The sequence below is a fragment of the Protopterus annectens genome, chromosome 2.part1, assembly GCF_019279795.1.
Source record: "Protopterus annectens isolate FY-2018-M chromosome 2.part1, PAN1.0, whole genome shotgun sequence".
Classification (NCBI taxonomy): Eukaryota; Metazoa; Chordata; order Ceratodontiformes; family Protopteridae; genus Protopterus; species Protopterus annectens.
The window spans coordinates 43,053,208-43,067,267 of NC_056729.1; the positions used below are offsets into that span (position 1 = coordinate 43,053,208).

A 14,060-nucleotide genomic window follows, 5' to 3' on the forward strand; every position below is an offset into this window, starting at 1 on the left:
AGTTGCAGTCATCACATTTGGGTTATTCCTGCCAGGGTAGCCCTCAGCTGGCCCGAATACCAGAGGCTTAGTATTTCTGTGTCGGTTGCTGTCGCTTCAGGGCTGACAACAGGTCGTCAGTAGTATAAAGGAAGGCAACCGACACCATTACATCAGTCTTTCTTGCCGTGGAGCCCAAAGCAGAAGCAGTTTGCACGAGTGCCGGTCGGCCGATACCCGAGTTTTATCTTCTGAATTGAAGCTGCGGTCTTCTAATGCTATAAATAGCCTGTTGGGGATCCTTTTTTCTTGCACTAACCGATGTCAGAAAAAGTTAACAATTGTGTCCCTGTGGAAAGCAAATACCACACCGAGACTTTCATTCTTACTGTGTTACTTGCTTAGGCCCAGACCACGACATCTCCCACTGTCACTTCTGTGCTTTGTTCAACGCTAGAACTGTATATAGTCTAGCCCTTATTGTAGCTAGATATTTTCTCTTACAGTCCTCGAATTCCGATATGGCTTCAGTAAGCCATCCGACGGCAGATCTTCCGAAAAAACGTAAAGATAAAGACAGAGACAGACCGCACAGGTCCAACCTTACCGACGATGCTTCTGTTAAGCTAGTTGTCAGTTCTCCGGTCATCGGTGAGGCCCTTTTGCAGCCCCTGATGCCCACTTCTGTGGATTCGCAGGCTGCTACCGAGACCATTTTGGAGTCCGGTATGCTGCAAAATTCTTCTTCGACTAAGGATTCTGTGGTTGCCTCTCCCTTGGATGGGTCTGGAGCCGCTGAGCAGGCACCGACTTCCGAGGAAGTCCTTCGCACTACCAATTCTCGATACAAACCGACGACTTCTTTCACGTCTACAGTTCTTTTGAAAACTACCGAGTTTCTTAGGCCCAGGGTATGAACAACACCCAAGAAACCGACGACTTAATCTTAGGCACCTGCTTTCTTGCCTCAGTCTCAGACGCTTAAAATGGCGGAAGACCTTATCATGCTGATCAGGGGAAGCCAGGCTACCCCTTCCAAAAGAAAAAGAGCTCTGTCCCCTGTAGTTTTGTCTGAACAGGACTCTGATGCATCTGAATATGAAGACATGCAACCCCTCTCTGCTTATGAGGATTCTGATGCAGAGGATTCCCTTCCTTCAGCCTCTCCCCAGAGGATTTTTCCTTTGGGGAAACCCTTCATACCTTAAGAGAGCATTTCCAATGGGAAAGTCAGGACTACCCTCAGTGTAAAAAGAGACTCAGGGAATTCTTAAATCTTCCACAGCGCAGACCCCTGGCCATTCCCCCAGTCCTGGATATTGTGGAGGATGTTTTCCTGGAATCCAGTTTGACTCCTGATACCCTCCCTCCTGCACCCAGAAAACCAGACTGGTATTACAGAGTCCCTGACTCACACAAATTTCTTTTTAAAAATTATACTGCTGACCCAGAGGTAATTTCTCAAGGGCCTAAAGGAATTAAAGCAACCTCTGCTAAGAATCCCACCTTCTCTGATATGGATTCCCGAGCACTAGACAGATGGGGTAAAAAAGTATACACCTCTGCTACTCTTGCTATCAGAGCACTAAATTGCCAGTTCCATATGCTATAATTTCAACAACATACCCTGGAACTCCTCAAACAAAAAATGTCTTCCTTTCCTGCTTGCGCAGAATCTAGAGAGTTACAAGAGTTAATGCATTCTGCAAGTCAAGTAACTAAACACACTTTGCACTGCGGTTCTGATACCCTAGAAGCTTCTTGCAGGGCAGCAGTCACTGGTTCTGTCATTTAGAAGGCATGCATGGCTTAAGGAACAGCCCTTGCCAGACCATGTTAAATCTAAATTGTTGGATGGCCCCTTGCACAAAGACAACCTATTTAGCACTAACGCAGAAGAGGTCTTAAAAACGATGGAAGAAAAAGCAAAATCTATGCAGACAGTTAAGGATTTCTTACAGGTTGAGCCACCCAGGTTTAGCAGGCATTGCCCCACCAAGCACTGGTCCTTTCCTGCTCCCACCAGGTCAGTTCAGCCTAGACCCTGTGGAAGCAGACCTCTCAGACAGCAGCCACAGGGAATGCAGAGATATAAACAGTGGATTGCCTCCACTTCAAAAACAAGGAGTTCTAAGCCACCCCCTTATGGTAAGAACTCACAATGACTCTCCCTCCCCCACCCCCCTCTCTCTGCTCACCTTCACTTACCTCTAGGAGGAAAACTCTCCTTTTATGCAAGCACCTGGGCTACCATTACCAATGACCGCTGGGTTCTCAACATAGTGTCCCAGGGATACAAATTTTCTTTCCACACCCTTCCAACTCCAAAAGGGGTTCCCAGATCTACCTCCAAACCAATGGGCAGAGGTGCAAAAGCAAGTCCTTTCCCTGCTCTCTATGAGGGCAATAGAGCACATTCCTGCAGAACAGAAAGGCCAAGGTTTCTACTCCAAACTCTTTCTGGTACCCAGAAAAGAAGGCACCTGGCACCCCATCCTCGATCTGTTCATTCTAAACACCTTCCTGGTGGTACCAGAATTCAAAATGCTCACCCTCCAGCAGCTGCTACCCATGCTCTCCAAGGATGCTTGGCTAGCCACCCTAGACCTAAAAGAGGCCTACCTCCGCATTCCTATCAAGGAATCATGCAGGAAATAATCCCTGTTTGATCTCTGCACTTTCAGTGCTCTGCACTTCCCTTTGGCTTATCTATTGCTCCCAGAGTTTTCACATAATGTCTGGCTCCAGCCATTGCCTTTTGCAGACAAAGGGATATCCATATTTATCCATACTTTGACAACTGCCTAATTCATGCAGACAGCCAGGAAAAGCTCCTCAAGCACCTGGCCTTTGTAAAGTCCCTACTAACCTCCCTAGGGTACACAGTCAATGAAAAGAAATCCAAACAGGTACTCACCCAAAAGATTATATTCCTGGGAGCAAGCTTGGACACACCATCCCAGATGGCATTCCTTACATCAGAAAAGCAAACTTTCCTGACAGCCTGCTTCTCTTAACTAGCCACCGGACCCCAGTTATCTGCAAAGAAAATCCTGCAAGCTGTGGGGTTCATGGCATCTTGCATTCTACTCATTCCATATGCCAGACTGCATATGAGGAAATTTCAGTGGTACCTAAAAAGCCTTTTGTGTCAACACTCACAAGACTTGGAGACTCTTATACCCATGATACCTTGCCTCAGAAAAGATGTTTTTGTTGGGCAACAGCATGCTCCCACAACAAGGGACTACCTTTCTCACCACCCTCCTGTCGCCCAGACCCTCACCACAGATGCATCAGACTATGCCTGGGGTGCACACCTGGATGGCAGGTGCGTAGAGGGCCAATGGAGCCCACAGTAAATCCATCTGCACATCAGCCAAAAAGAGATGATAGCTGTCCAGCACACCTTCACAGCTTTCAAGCCCCCTTCTCTCCCCAGGGGCTGTCCTGATCAAAACATACAACACCACTGTGATGTGGTATATCAACAAGCAGGGAGGGACTCATTCCTACCCTCTATGCAGGCTGGCCATGACCATTTGCCACACAGCCACTGCCATGCAACTCCACCTGTTAGCACAGTTCCTACCAGGTTCTCAAAACTCTCTGGCAGACCACTTAAGCAGAAATCTTCTGGACCCACACAAGTGGCAGCTCGACAAAAGAGACTTCACCCTAATAACTCAGAAATGGGGCACCCTGAAGGGTGACCTCTTTGCCTCCCACACCAACCAACAGCTCAGCAAGTTGTGCACCAGGAAGCATCACTGCATGGCTTGGAAAGTGGATGCTCTGTCCTTCCCCTGGGTCAATCTATCAGTCTATGCCTTTCTTACGCTACCTCTCATCCCCAGGGTACTGCTCAAAATAAAGGAGGAAAAACCAAGGACAATTCTTATTGCTCCAGACTGGCCTCGCCAGCACTGGTACCCACTGTTGCACAGCCTGTCCCCACTGCTACTATGGCATCTCACTCAAATTCCAACCCTCCTGACCTAGAGGGAAGGAAAAGTCATGCACCCCTAATTGCAGACCCTCAATTTGGCAACTTGGCTTATTCCCTAACCCCCGATCAATTTGCCAAGATCAGTAAACAGGTTCCAGATGTTATTGTTATACATGAGGTCAGAAGCCCTAGCACTAGAAAGTCTTATGCTGACAAATGGAAAAGGTTCTGCACCTGGATTCAGGCTAAGGGAGCCAATACGGCACAGCCCCTCCTCCCTCTCATCCTGTATTATTTAGCTGACCTGCCACACAGTGGTTTCTCTTTTTCCTCTATTAAAATTCATGCCTCTGCTATCTCTGCTCATTTCCCAACTGAGCAGCCATTTTTCTCACACCCTCTGATCAAACAGTTCCTAAGAGGGGTTAGCAACTTGAGGCCACCCAGAAGAGCACCAGCCCCAGCATGGGACCTTAACTTTGTGTTGGAAAAGCTCACCATGCCCCCCTTCGAACCAGTCTCTTCAACAGAGCTAAACTTTCTCTCCTGGAAGACAGCTTTACTTCCGGCCATCACTTCAGCCAGAAGGGTCTCCGAGCTGCAAACACTCATGGCTGTGGAACCCTTCATCATCTTCCATGCTGACAGAGTATCCCTCAGGACCAACCCATCCTTCATGCTCAAGGTGGTGTCCAGTGTGGCTCTCAATCAATCCATTCATTTGCCCACCTTCTTCCCTAACCCACAGAACAAGGGGGAAAGGATCCTGCACTCTCTAGATCTGCATAGACAGCTCAGATTCTATCTAGACAGGACTAAATCCTTCAGAAAGTCTGATCAGTTGCTGTTTAGCTTTGCTGCAGGGACAGAGGGCAAAGCCATCTCCAAACAAACCATTTCCAAGTGGATAGCACACTGCATCCATTTCTGCTACAAGCAGCACTGAAAGCCTCCCCATAAAGGGGATCAGGACTCACTCCACCAGAGCAGCCTCCACCTCTGCAGCTTTCCTCAGAGGAGTTCCCACCAGGGACATCCTGGAGACTACCACCTGGACATCTGTTCACACCTTTAACAAACATTGCCACCTGCCTATCTTCTCCAAATCCAGGGCAGGGTTTGCCTCTGCAGTCTTGCAGGGCATCCTAACCAGCCCCTAGTTTCATTGACTGCCTCCACCCATTTCCTCAGTTTTGGGAATTAACCCAAATGTGGTGATTGCAACAGTGAAACATGAAGAACATTGTACAGTTGTGTACACTTAATATAAATGTAGATGTTCGAATGTATTCACTGTTGCAGTCCTGGTCTCCCTCCCTCCATCCCCCTCTTCTTTCTTCTCTTTCCTTACAAGGGACATATTGGTATTTACTTTCTACTAGTGTGGTTCTTCTACTAGGACCTAGCTCCCACTTGGGGGCTCCTGACAGGTTAGGGCAAGAAAAACTCATGTAATGGCATTGGTTTCCTTCTTTTATACTACTGACAACCTGATGTCAGTCCTGAAGCAACAGCAACTGATGCAGAAATACTAAGCCTCTGGTATTCGGGTCGGCCAAGGGCTACTCTGGCAGGGATAACCCAAATGCGATGACTGCAACAGTGAATACATTCGAACATCTACATTTATGGTAAGTGTACACAACTGTACTTTTCTCTTGCAGGCAGATGTCTGTTCTGGCCAAAATTGCAAAGCAGTACTGACATGTTTTCAGCTCATTGCTTGGTTACCCACACATCCTGAACACAACAAAACCTGGCTGCAAAAAGGAGCACGACCCCTGATATCTTCAGTTTATTTATGTATTTTAATTTTATTTATGTATTTCTTTGTGGAACTGGAGGGTATGATCATTTTTCTTGCTCTGCATAAGCATCAGCTTCAAGCCCAAAATTTCTACACTAAGGCAAATAAACCTGACCTTGCTTTTTTTTTTCTTATTGCCTTTAAATTATGTTGTTTAAATTGTGCCCAAAAAAGAGAAGCAGCAGCTTCTAGTTGCACTGTTTGACAGTAACTTTTTTTGGCCCTCCATCCCAGAAGAGTTTCAAGAAGCTGCAGGAGAAGGGAAAAGCTATATGCTCACTGAAACAGCTCTTTCACTTTCTCAGTCCGAAAGTATTTCAGAAATTACCCCCACCAAAAGCACACCAAAGTCGAGAAGCTTAAAAGGAAAAAATAATTTGGAAAAGGTAGTCACTGAATGTAAAAAGGGGATATCAGGATAGTCCCCAAGGATGTAGACAGGACAGCAGTAGTCCATGATGCCTTAAGCCTCAGCCAGTTGTAATTTCCCATCTTTGTCTCCATGTCTTTCCGCTAAGCTTTCTGGTGGGAGAGTTTCCCACATCATAAGGAAATGGATCTTTCTGACATCAGGGTACTGAGCGACTGACATTGTAAACACAGGCTACATTGCAGATTTCAGGGAGCAGTCTCTGTTCAGGGGCATATCTCCCATCTTCAAAGAATAGATGGGTCATGCCCAACCATCCTTTTTTGGAGGAGTCACTGCAAAACTATAGAAGTAGTGGGTCATTTGTACTATTTGATGTTCTTCTTGGAAGCTAATCTTAATCTGTAAAGTGTGAAGAGTTTAAAGTTTAAGATTCTCATTGTACAGCCCTTTTTTCTTGTACTTTCAAACGGTTCCTTCCTGATTACATTGGACTTAAAAGATGTTTACTTCCCTATTGTCATCTGTACAAGAAACAGGTTTTTAAGAGAGATTTCCATATTAATCTTACTTCCCTTCACTTTGATCTTCTTCCTGTACCCATTGTAAACCTTTTGTGATGCAGGGTACCCCTCCACATGGAAAAAGGTAGCCTTAACTCATTACATCTGAGTGACGCCTCTAGGTGCATCTGTAGTTAACTCCTACTGACATCTCTAGGTGTCAAATATTGCTTGTTCATATTTGCATCAATAATTCCAAAACCATGCTATATACAAGGTTTTAAAAGATTGCATCTTAAAGCTTACAGAATGGCAAACACAAATGCATTAATATTTGACCTCTGTCTAGTGCAGGCAAATATATACTAACTGTTGTTTTTATGATATTAATTTATATAGATATAATGTTCACATTTTTTCTAAATATCTCAGCAGCCAAATAACATAGACAGAACTCTATAGCACTCAGCTAGATGAATACAATGTTGCTGACAGTATGTGTGTAACTGGAGTGGTTGCTGAGATATTGTAAGCTGTTTACAAAATATTACGAATGTAATAGTTACTATGTTAACTGTGACTTATAAAATTTGGTTTAAGACCTAGAACCCAAAGAATTCTACCACTATAAAAACAGTTTGTGGTGAAGGGTTCATAACCCCTATGGTTCCAGAGACATGAACATTTGTTTGAAATTAGAGGACATAATTTGATTCTGTCAAAAGGCTTAGGCTCCGTCCATCTCATAGTAGTATGCTTTCCTGCAACCAAAATATCCTGGTAAACCTCTCACTCAGAAAACTGACAGTTGTGCACATAATGCTTCTTAAGCAGGTGAGATTTCCTGATCCTGGAGACAGAGATAGAGTGCTCCAAAGATGGAACTTTTTGCAGCAGGGAATAATCACCATTTATCTAATTTATTCTTCCTGCACCGTTTAAAGAGACCAGGACAAGTGATGCTTTCTTCATAATGGGAACTGTGGTTGACTTCTGCCTTTCTGCCCTTTTTCCTGATTCCAGAGCTCCTAATAAAGGTAAAGGACAGGGCACAACTCATACTCCCAGTCCCTTTTGGCCAAGGTAAGTGTGGTTCTCCCAGCCCTTGTGTCTTGCCTCCATAGATACACTTGTGATTTGTTGATTTTTTTTCTAATTCAGAGTTTGGAGGATTCTTGAGTACTCAGGAGACCACTGATTCCCAACAGGTGGACATCATGTACCAGCCAGAGGACTGGTCCATCCCCAGTAAGCATCTTAGTAATGCTGCCGTATCGGTCAGAGCTGATTGCCAAGGGGTTGGCAGTAATGTTCTAGTAAGATGAATCTGTCAGCAGTCTCATGCTGCCCACCATGTAGGTACCCCTGATTTTGCAAGTTGTACAGTTAAACTGTTTCTGAAAGAAACAGCTGTGCCATATGCCTCCTGGGAGGCCTGTCACAACCCTCTGAGACTTAACTCTTTGATAGAGAGGATGGCCAATTACTCTTTGAAGTGGCCATTGTATCCAGTTAAATTCCTCATTGGAAAGTTCTTCTGAATAGTTATTACCTCAGCTAGGGGATTTTCAGAACTTCTGGCCATAACGTTTATAAAATTTATTCCACAAGTATAGGATTTGTCTCCAGTAGCCATTCTTTTATGTTTGAGTGGCTTTTGCACTAATTGAACAGCCACTACAGCCTCTAGCGTTTCATTGAAAGCCTCAGAACAGTAGCACCTATGTCCAGTCTACACACCATGATGTGACATGCAGCAAGTATTTGTTTTTTGGCATGTGTTTACTGGGAAGGTCCAACTTAGCAGTCCTCTTTTTCAGCAGATGTCTAGGAAGAAAAGCTCCATAATACAGACATCCTGGACATCATTTACATTGTTTCCTCCTTTAGAGTCAGTTTCATTCATGAACAACAGTTATTCAGATATCCTTGATACTGGTTACATCATTTATAAACAGTTTTGAGTGAAGAGTCAGAGCAGCCATAGCAAAGGAATGAGGGGAGAAGGAACAAGAAAGATAAAGAAGATGAGATGAGAGGGTATAGTTGTGGTAATGGTACATTTAAGTTTTGTGCAGCAGCGAGTTTTGGCACAAATCTTTATAGCTGTATTAGTACCAGTTTAATGAGGGGTGGTGCAAGTGCAGAGACATTTATCTATCAGGTGTTGCTTGAGCTGGCTTGTAAAGTCTTTCAGGTTGCAGACTGTTATTAAGAGGAGTGGGATGGTAATCCATCTCTTAACAATGTAAACAAAACGGATAGTTCCTTCATGCCAGAGAGGCAAAATAAGTAAGTAACCAAAGAAACCCTCTCCAAATGGCTAGCTAATTGCATTTCTTACTGTTGTGGTCACTGTAGCAAATCCTCATCACATTCTTATAGGATAGCTGCTGCAACAATGCCTTTTACAGGAATGTTTCAGTACATAGCATTTGCTAGACAGCCACTTGGTTTTCCTGCCACTTCTTTCCAAACTCTGAAAGCTGGACTTTCAGTCAATGAATAGGATGGCTTTGCAACAACCCTCCAAAGAGGAATGATGTAGCCTCCTACGTGACTCAGGGGTTACCCCCTCTTTGTCTACTAGTAGGTACTCTTCCCCAATTATTTGTTTACTCTTTAATTCTTTGTTGCCCTATTCTTCATCTTGGCCATTGAGATTAGCCTCCACCCTTTTGCTCTATTGACCCTTTCATTCTCCTTTGAGCAAGTGCCCTCATTCACTCTCTGGAGGCAATCGGTGGGCATACCATGCGTGGCATCATCATCTCTAAGAGGACTGTGTTTTTTCTTTTACGTTCTAGCACTCTGTACTTAATCATTAGAATTCCAGGGTGTGGTGTGCAGTGGACCAGTGCAATGTAACCAGAAATGTATTGAAGTGAAAATAATAGCTTATATATGTAATGCACACACATCTGTAAAAACTGTCATGTAAAGAATTGCTTAAATATGTATTGTACCTGCATCTGTGTAAACTGTCGTTTTGTATAAATTTTACTGTGTTTTCGAGGAGCTTTTCTCCCCAGGCCTCTGCTGAAAATGGACATATAGCCAGCTGGACTAGCCTGGTCCACAAATGTAAAATAAAATAAATAAAATGTCTGCCACTTGCCTGTGTGAAGAGATAAGTTAATCATGTGTCTCCTTGTAGATTAGCTCCGCCATGTGATATCCAATCTACATAAGAGATTCTACCACAGAAAATGTGCCATAAGCACACACTCCTCCTTTTTTTTTTTCAGAGAGGCGATCCGACTAAGCCTTGTCATTCTTCTCCTGTCCTTTCCTCTCTACACAAGTTCTAGTAGGTGCCTGAGCCTCTTACCAAACCTGGGTTACCTGCATTGTAGTCATGGCTTTATCCTTGTATACCAACAGAGCTGGCATCTCTCTCGTAGTACGGAACTGGTATATAGCGATGCAGCAGTGAACCTTTTGAAGATAAAAGTACAGCTATGTGAGGAACACAGCGTAACAGCAGATATTTGAGTACAAGGGTTATTGCTGCAGTAGTAACTATCCTCCTGCCACCTAATTATAATGGAACTCTTCATGACGATCCCATCCCCAAAGATGGGTGGGATGCTGTTCTTGCCTTTGCTGTTATCCACAGACTGCTATGAGTTAAGTGGACCCTCCCATCAAGGGCAACTTTTAGGGCGTATGGTAATACTGTTTCTTTATGATGTGCTTCTAGCTTCCATTACAGTGAGTGTTAAGGAGGGAAGGAGGGTTTCCTTCTGGCTAGTGGTGATTTACCCTTTCTTCTCTTCCCTTTTAGCTAGAAGGGGATAGGCACATTTGTCGATAGCTCCCTACCAACCAAAATTGAACAAAATATGGCGCAGGCTACAATAACCTCTGCAGTTGGATTTCGTTTCATATCTTGGACAAAGAGATAACCATACATCTTTTGTTTTTTTTTTTTGGGGGGGGGGGTCATCAACACCACTTTTGGAATTCTAGCCAAAGAAGGCATCTGCCTGTGTCAGACATCCCAAATTATGGAGCTGGATTTCGGCAGTCGTCTCTCTACATGCAGGAAGGAGACAAATCAGTAGGTTTTCTCAAATGGTGATAGTCTAGAATTAAATCTGGCAGTACTGACAGATAGGCAATATTGTACTCCTCCCTACCTCACATTGTGAATTTTGATATCAGTTTGATGCAGAAAGACTTTTGTGTCTATCAGCCTGCATGTGCCTTTTTAACACTGTGCAAGTCCTTTAACTGGACAGAACTGCTGAGCTGTGGCTGAGATGGATCTCATTGGGTCAATCCATTACCCCAGTTAAATAAAGAAACATTAAATTAAACAAAATGCTTTGAAATTAACATTTCTGAAAGTGTTCTCCATTTCCAAAGTAATATGCAAGTCTGGAAATACAATGTAAAGCTCTCTGGAATTCATAATGGGTTTCTTTTTCATGTTAATTTACTTTGGTTATATTTGTACTTAAAAATAAAGCTTGTGAATTGTAAAGTTCAGCCTTTAAACAGACTTTTTTAAAACATTTTCTCTTACTTTTTATTCACATTTTTTAATTTAATAGTTTTAGTTAACAGAAGAGCATATGGTTCCATTTGTGCTGGCTTCCATTTAAGGGAATAACATACTGCTTTTAGCCTTATAAGGCATGCTGAGCTCTGTGCTGCAGAGTCTGTTATGGTTTCCATCTGTCCTGTCGCAGCTTGTCTGCACCACTTCCCACCTTGGTAATCTCTCAATTTTCTGTTGGTACTTCGTCTTGCTTATTGCTGAAGCTGCTGATTTTGCAAATGAATTTCATGTGTTTTACTGCTTTTGTTGTCTGTTGATGTTACTTTAACTTGAACAAGCTGTTTTGGTTCTGACATTTGCGTTTGCAGTTAATTTATTATCAGTGCTTGGTTTGTGTGCTTTGATAACTGTTGCATGTAGTGTGGGTATTTTCTTTTACAGATGTCCCCCCATTCACACCTGAAACTTGTATGTTACACTGTGTCTTAATGGAGTATGCACTGCACATTGGTATATTAGTATACCTTTATCACAATTACAATTATAATCCATTTTGCCAAAGCTCTACTTACTAAAACCCAATCTGTAGGGCCACCGTTAAAAAATGCAGTCTTTATGTAGAGGATGAGGAGGGGTCTCACATTCTTTAATTGTATCTCATTTGTCCTTCCTTTGCATAAACACATTTTTGCAATGCTGCTTAGATTCAGGGTTGTGTATGGGGGAACTTCGTTATCACTTGTACATACTGATGACAGAATAGAACAGTATTAGCAATATGCACTTCTGATTTTTCTTTTTCACAATCTTCCTCTGTCTTTCACAGTCTGATGTAGATTTTTGGGACAAGCTGCAGGCTGAATGGGAAGAAATGGCAAAGCGAGATGCAGAGGTACATCCGTGGCTTACGGACTTTGAAGAGCTCTCTGCCTCAAGCTTTGACAAGGTAATTGTGCCTAAAAATAAAATGAAAATTGATTCAGTACTACTGACTGACATTTTTAAATTATAATAGAAGAAGTGAAAAAATTAGTTATTATGGCAAATGAGTTTTATACAACGGCTACACTTTGTTTTTTACTGCATAATTGCTTGAAACATCCAAGAGTTGTGAATAGTTAGTTTTGTAGGCACTTTGCCTTCAGTTTGCATACTGTTGTATTATATTGGTAAGGTTTATTTATTCACAGTTATCAGAATGTTTGGTTGAGTGATCAGTGTATATCCAGAATAATAATGCAGATTTCACCACTTGAGTAATAGATGTACACAGCCACATGCATCCACATGATGACGTGAACACGCTGTAGTTTATCTACAGTTTTCTATGTTTTATCTAATTTTAATTTTTATTTCACATTTCCCATTGTTCCAGCATCATACAAAAAAATTATGTATTGAAGCTGTGCAGCAATTAACTTCAGAAATTCTGAAAGTATATTTCTCCTCTGGTCACTTATATAGAAATATGACATCCGTTCATATATATTACAGATTAAAAAAACACAAAATTTATATCTGTAGATACCATATGTTCAGTAAAATATTATTTTCCTAATTCATTTTAGTTCAGGGCTATTATGTGGCCCCAACTACTGAGCAAACACTAAAATTTGGCCTTCTGTTAGTAACACTTTGGCTGCGGGTACCACGATAACTTGGCTTCATACAGTAAGGGAAAAAACTTACTTGCTTAGAACTTCCATGAGGTAATTATTTGGTTACTGGTATATACTGTACTAGCCAAATAATTACCACATAGCTTGCCTTTAAAATCAATGGGAAATTTATCCCAGAAAAGAGCAATCATGCTATTTATTAGCATGACTTCTCATCTCTACTCCGTGAACCTGGTAACAGGGCATGAGTAGGCAATCCATATCCTATGTCTGTGCAGTCTTAGGAGCTGATTGCAGTTCTTTCCAAACCATCTCTAGATGTATGACGAGAGCTAACCAGGAGCCACAGATTTTCTGGAAAAAATATTCTGTTGCAGGTAAGTGTCATTTTTTTTTTTAATTTATGTCAGGAAATTAGGTTAGTGGGCAGTGATAACAGCAGACCCTGTCCACAACAGAAAGTAGTTATGTAATAATTTTTTTGAGCTTGCCGTCTGACATTCTGTAGCAGCAATTTGAAATTAAGAAGTTATGCCTTACCATAACGTTCCATCTGAGTTGTAGATCTTTATTCATTCTTTACAGTTAGGACCTAGGTTCCATTCTTAGAACACATACAGCCGTTTCCCAGCTCGCGCAAGCCAAAAACTCTCAGCGAAGAACCTACCCACAATGCCCCTCTCTTAAATACTCCAGATCGAGTTTGCCCACCCTAGATAAAGATGTAGTAATAGGAAAAAAGTAGGAGGCTCTGTCTGAGCATATACCCTAACCAGGAGTAGCTGAAGTCCACCAGGAGTCCAGGCAGGGGGAAGGAGGGCGGGATGTAAAGAATGAATAAAGATCTACAACTCCGATGGAATGTTATGGTAAGGCATAACTTCTTTATCTGAAGTTGTAAATCTTTATTCATTCTTTACAGTTAGGACCGAGTCCCCAGCTACTTGAGTCCTGGGTGGCCCTAAGGAAGGATATTCCTGAGCACCGTAGAACCAAAAGATGCTCATCCCCTGGAGGCCAAATCCAATTTGTAATGAGATATGAAGGTATGAGGTCTTGCCCACGTGGCTTCTGCACATAATATCACCCATAGAGGCTCTGGAATGAAAAGCTACATAAGTAGCCATAGATCTGATGGAATGAACCTTTATTCTGGAAGGTAAGGGTAGCTTATTCTGTTGGTAGATAAAGGTAATGATGTTTCTAAGCCAAGAGGATAAAGTCACTTTGGAAACAGTTTTATCCAGTCTGGGTCCTGCAAAGGCCACAAACAATTGGTTTGTTTTCCTGAAAGATTTAGTCCTGTCCAAATAACAACAAAGCTGT

The 14,060-nt window shown here is 42.6% G+C and overlaps 1 protein-coding gene across 4 annotated transcripts in view; it reads left to right on the forward strand.

Moving 5' to 3' along the window:
- Positions 1–14,060, forward strand: part of PEX5 (peroxisomal biogenesis factor 5) — a 672,311-nt gene that overhangs the window by 366,752 nt on the left and 291,499 nt on the right. For all 4 annotated transcript variants that reach the window (XM_044062012.1, XM_044062007.1, XM_044062008.1 and 1 more), the window contains one exon: positions 11,942–12,061. In XM_044062012.1, coding sequence (XP_043917947.1) covers positions 11,942–12,061 — 120 coding nt within the window. The remainder of the gene's footprint in view (positions 1–11,941; positions 12,062–14,060) is intronic.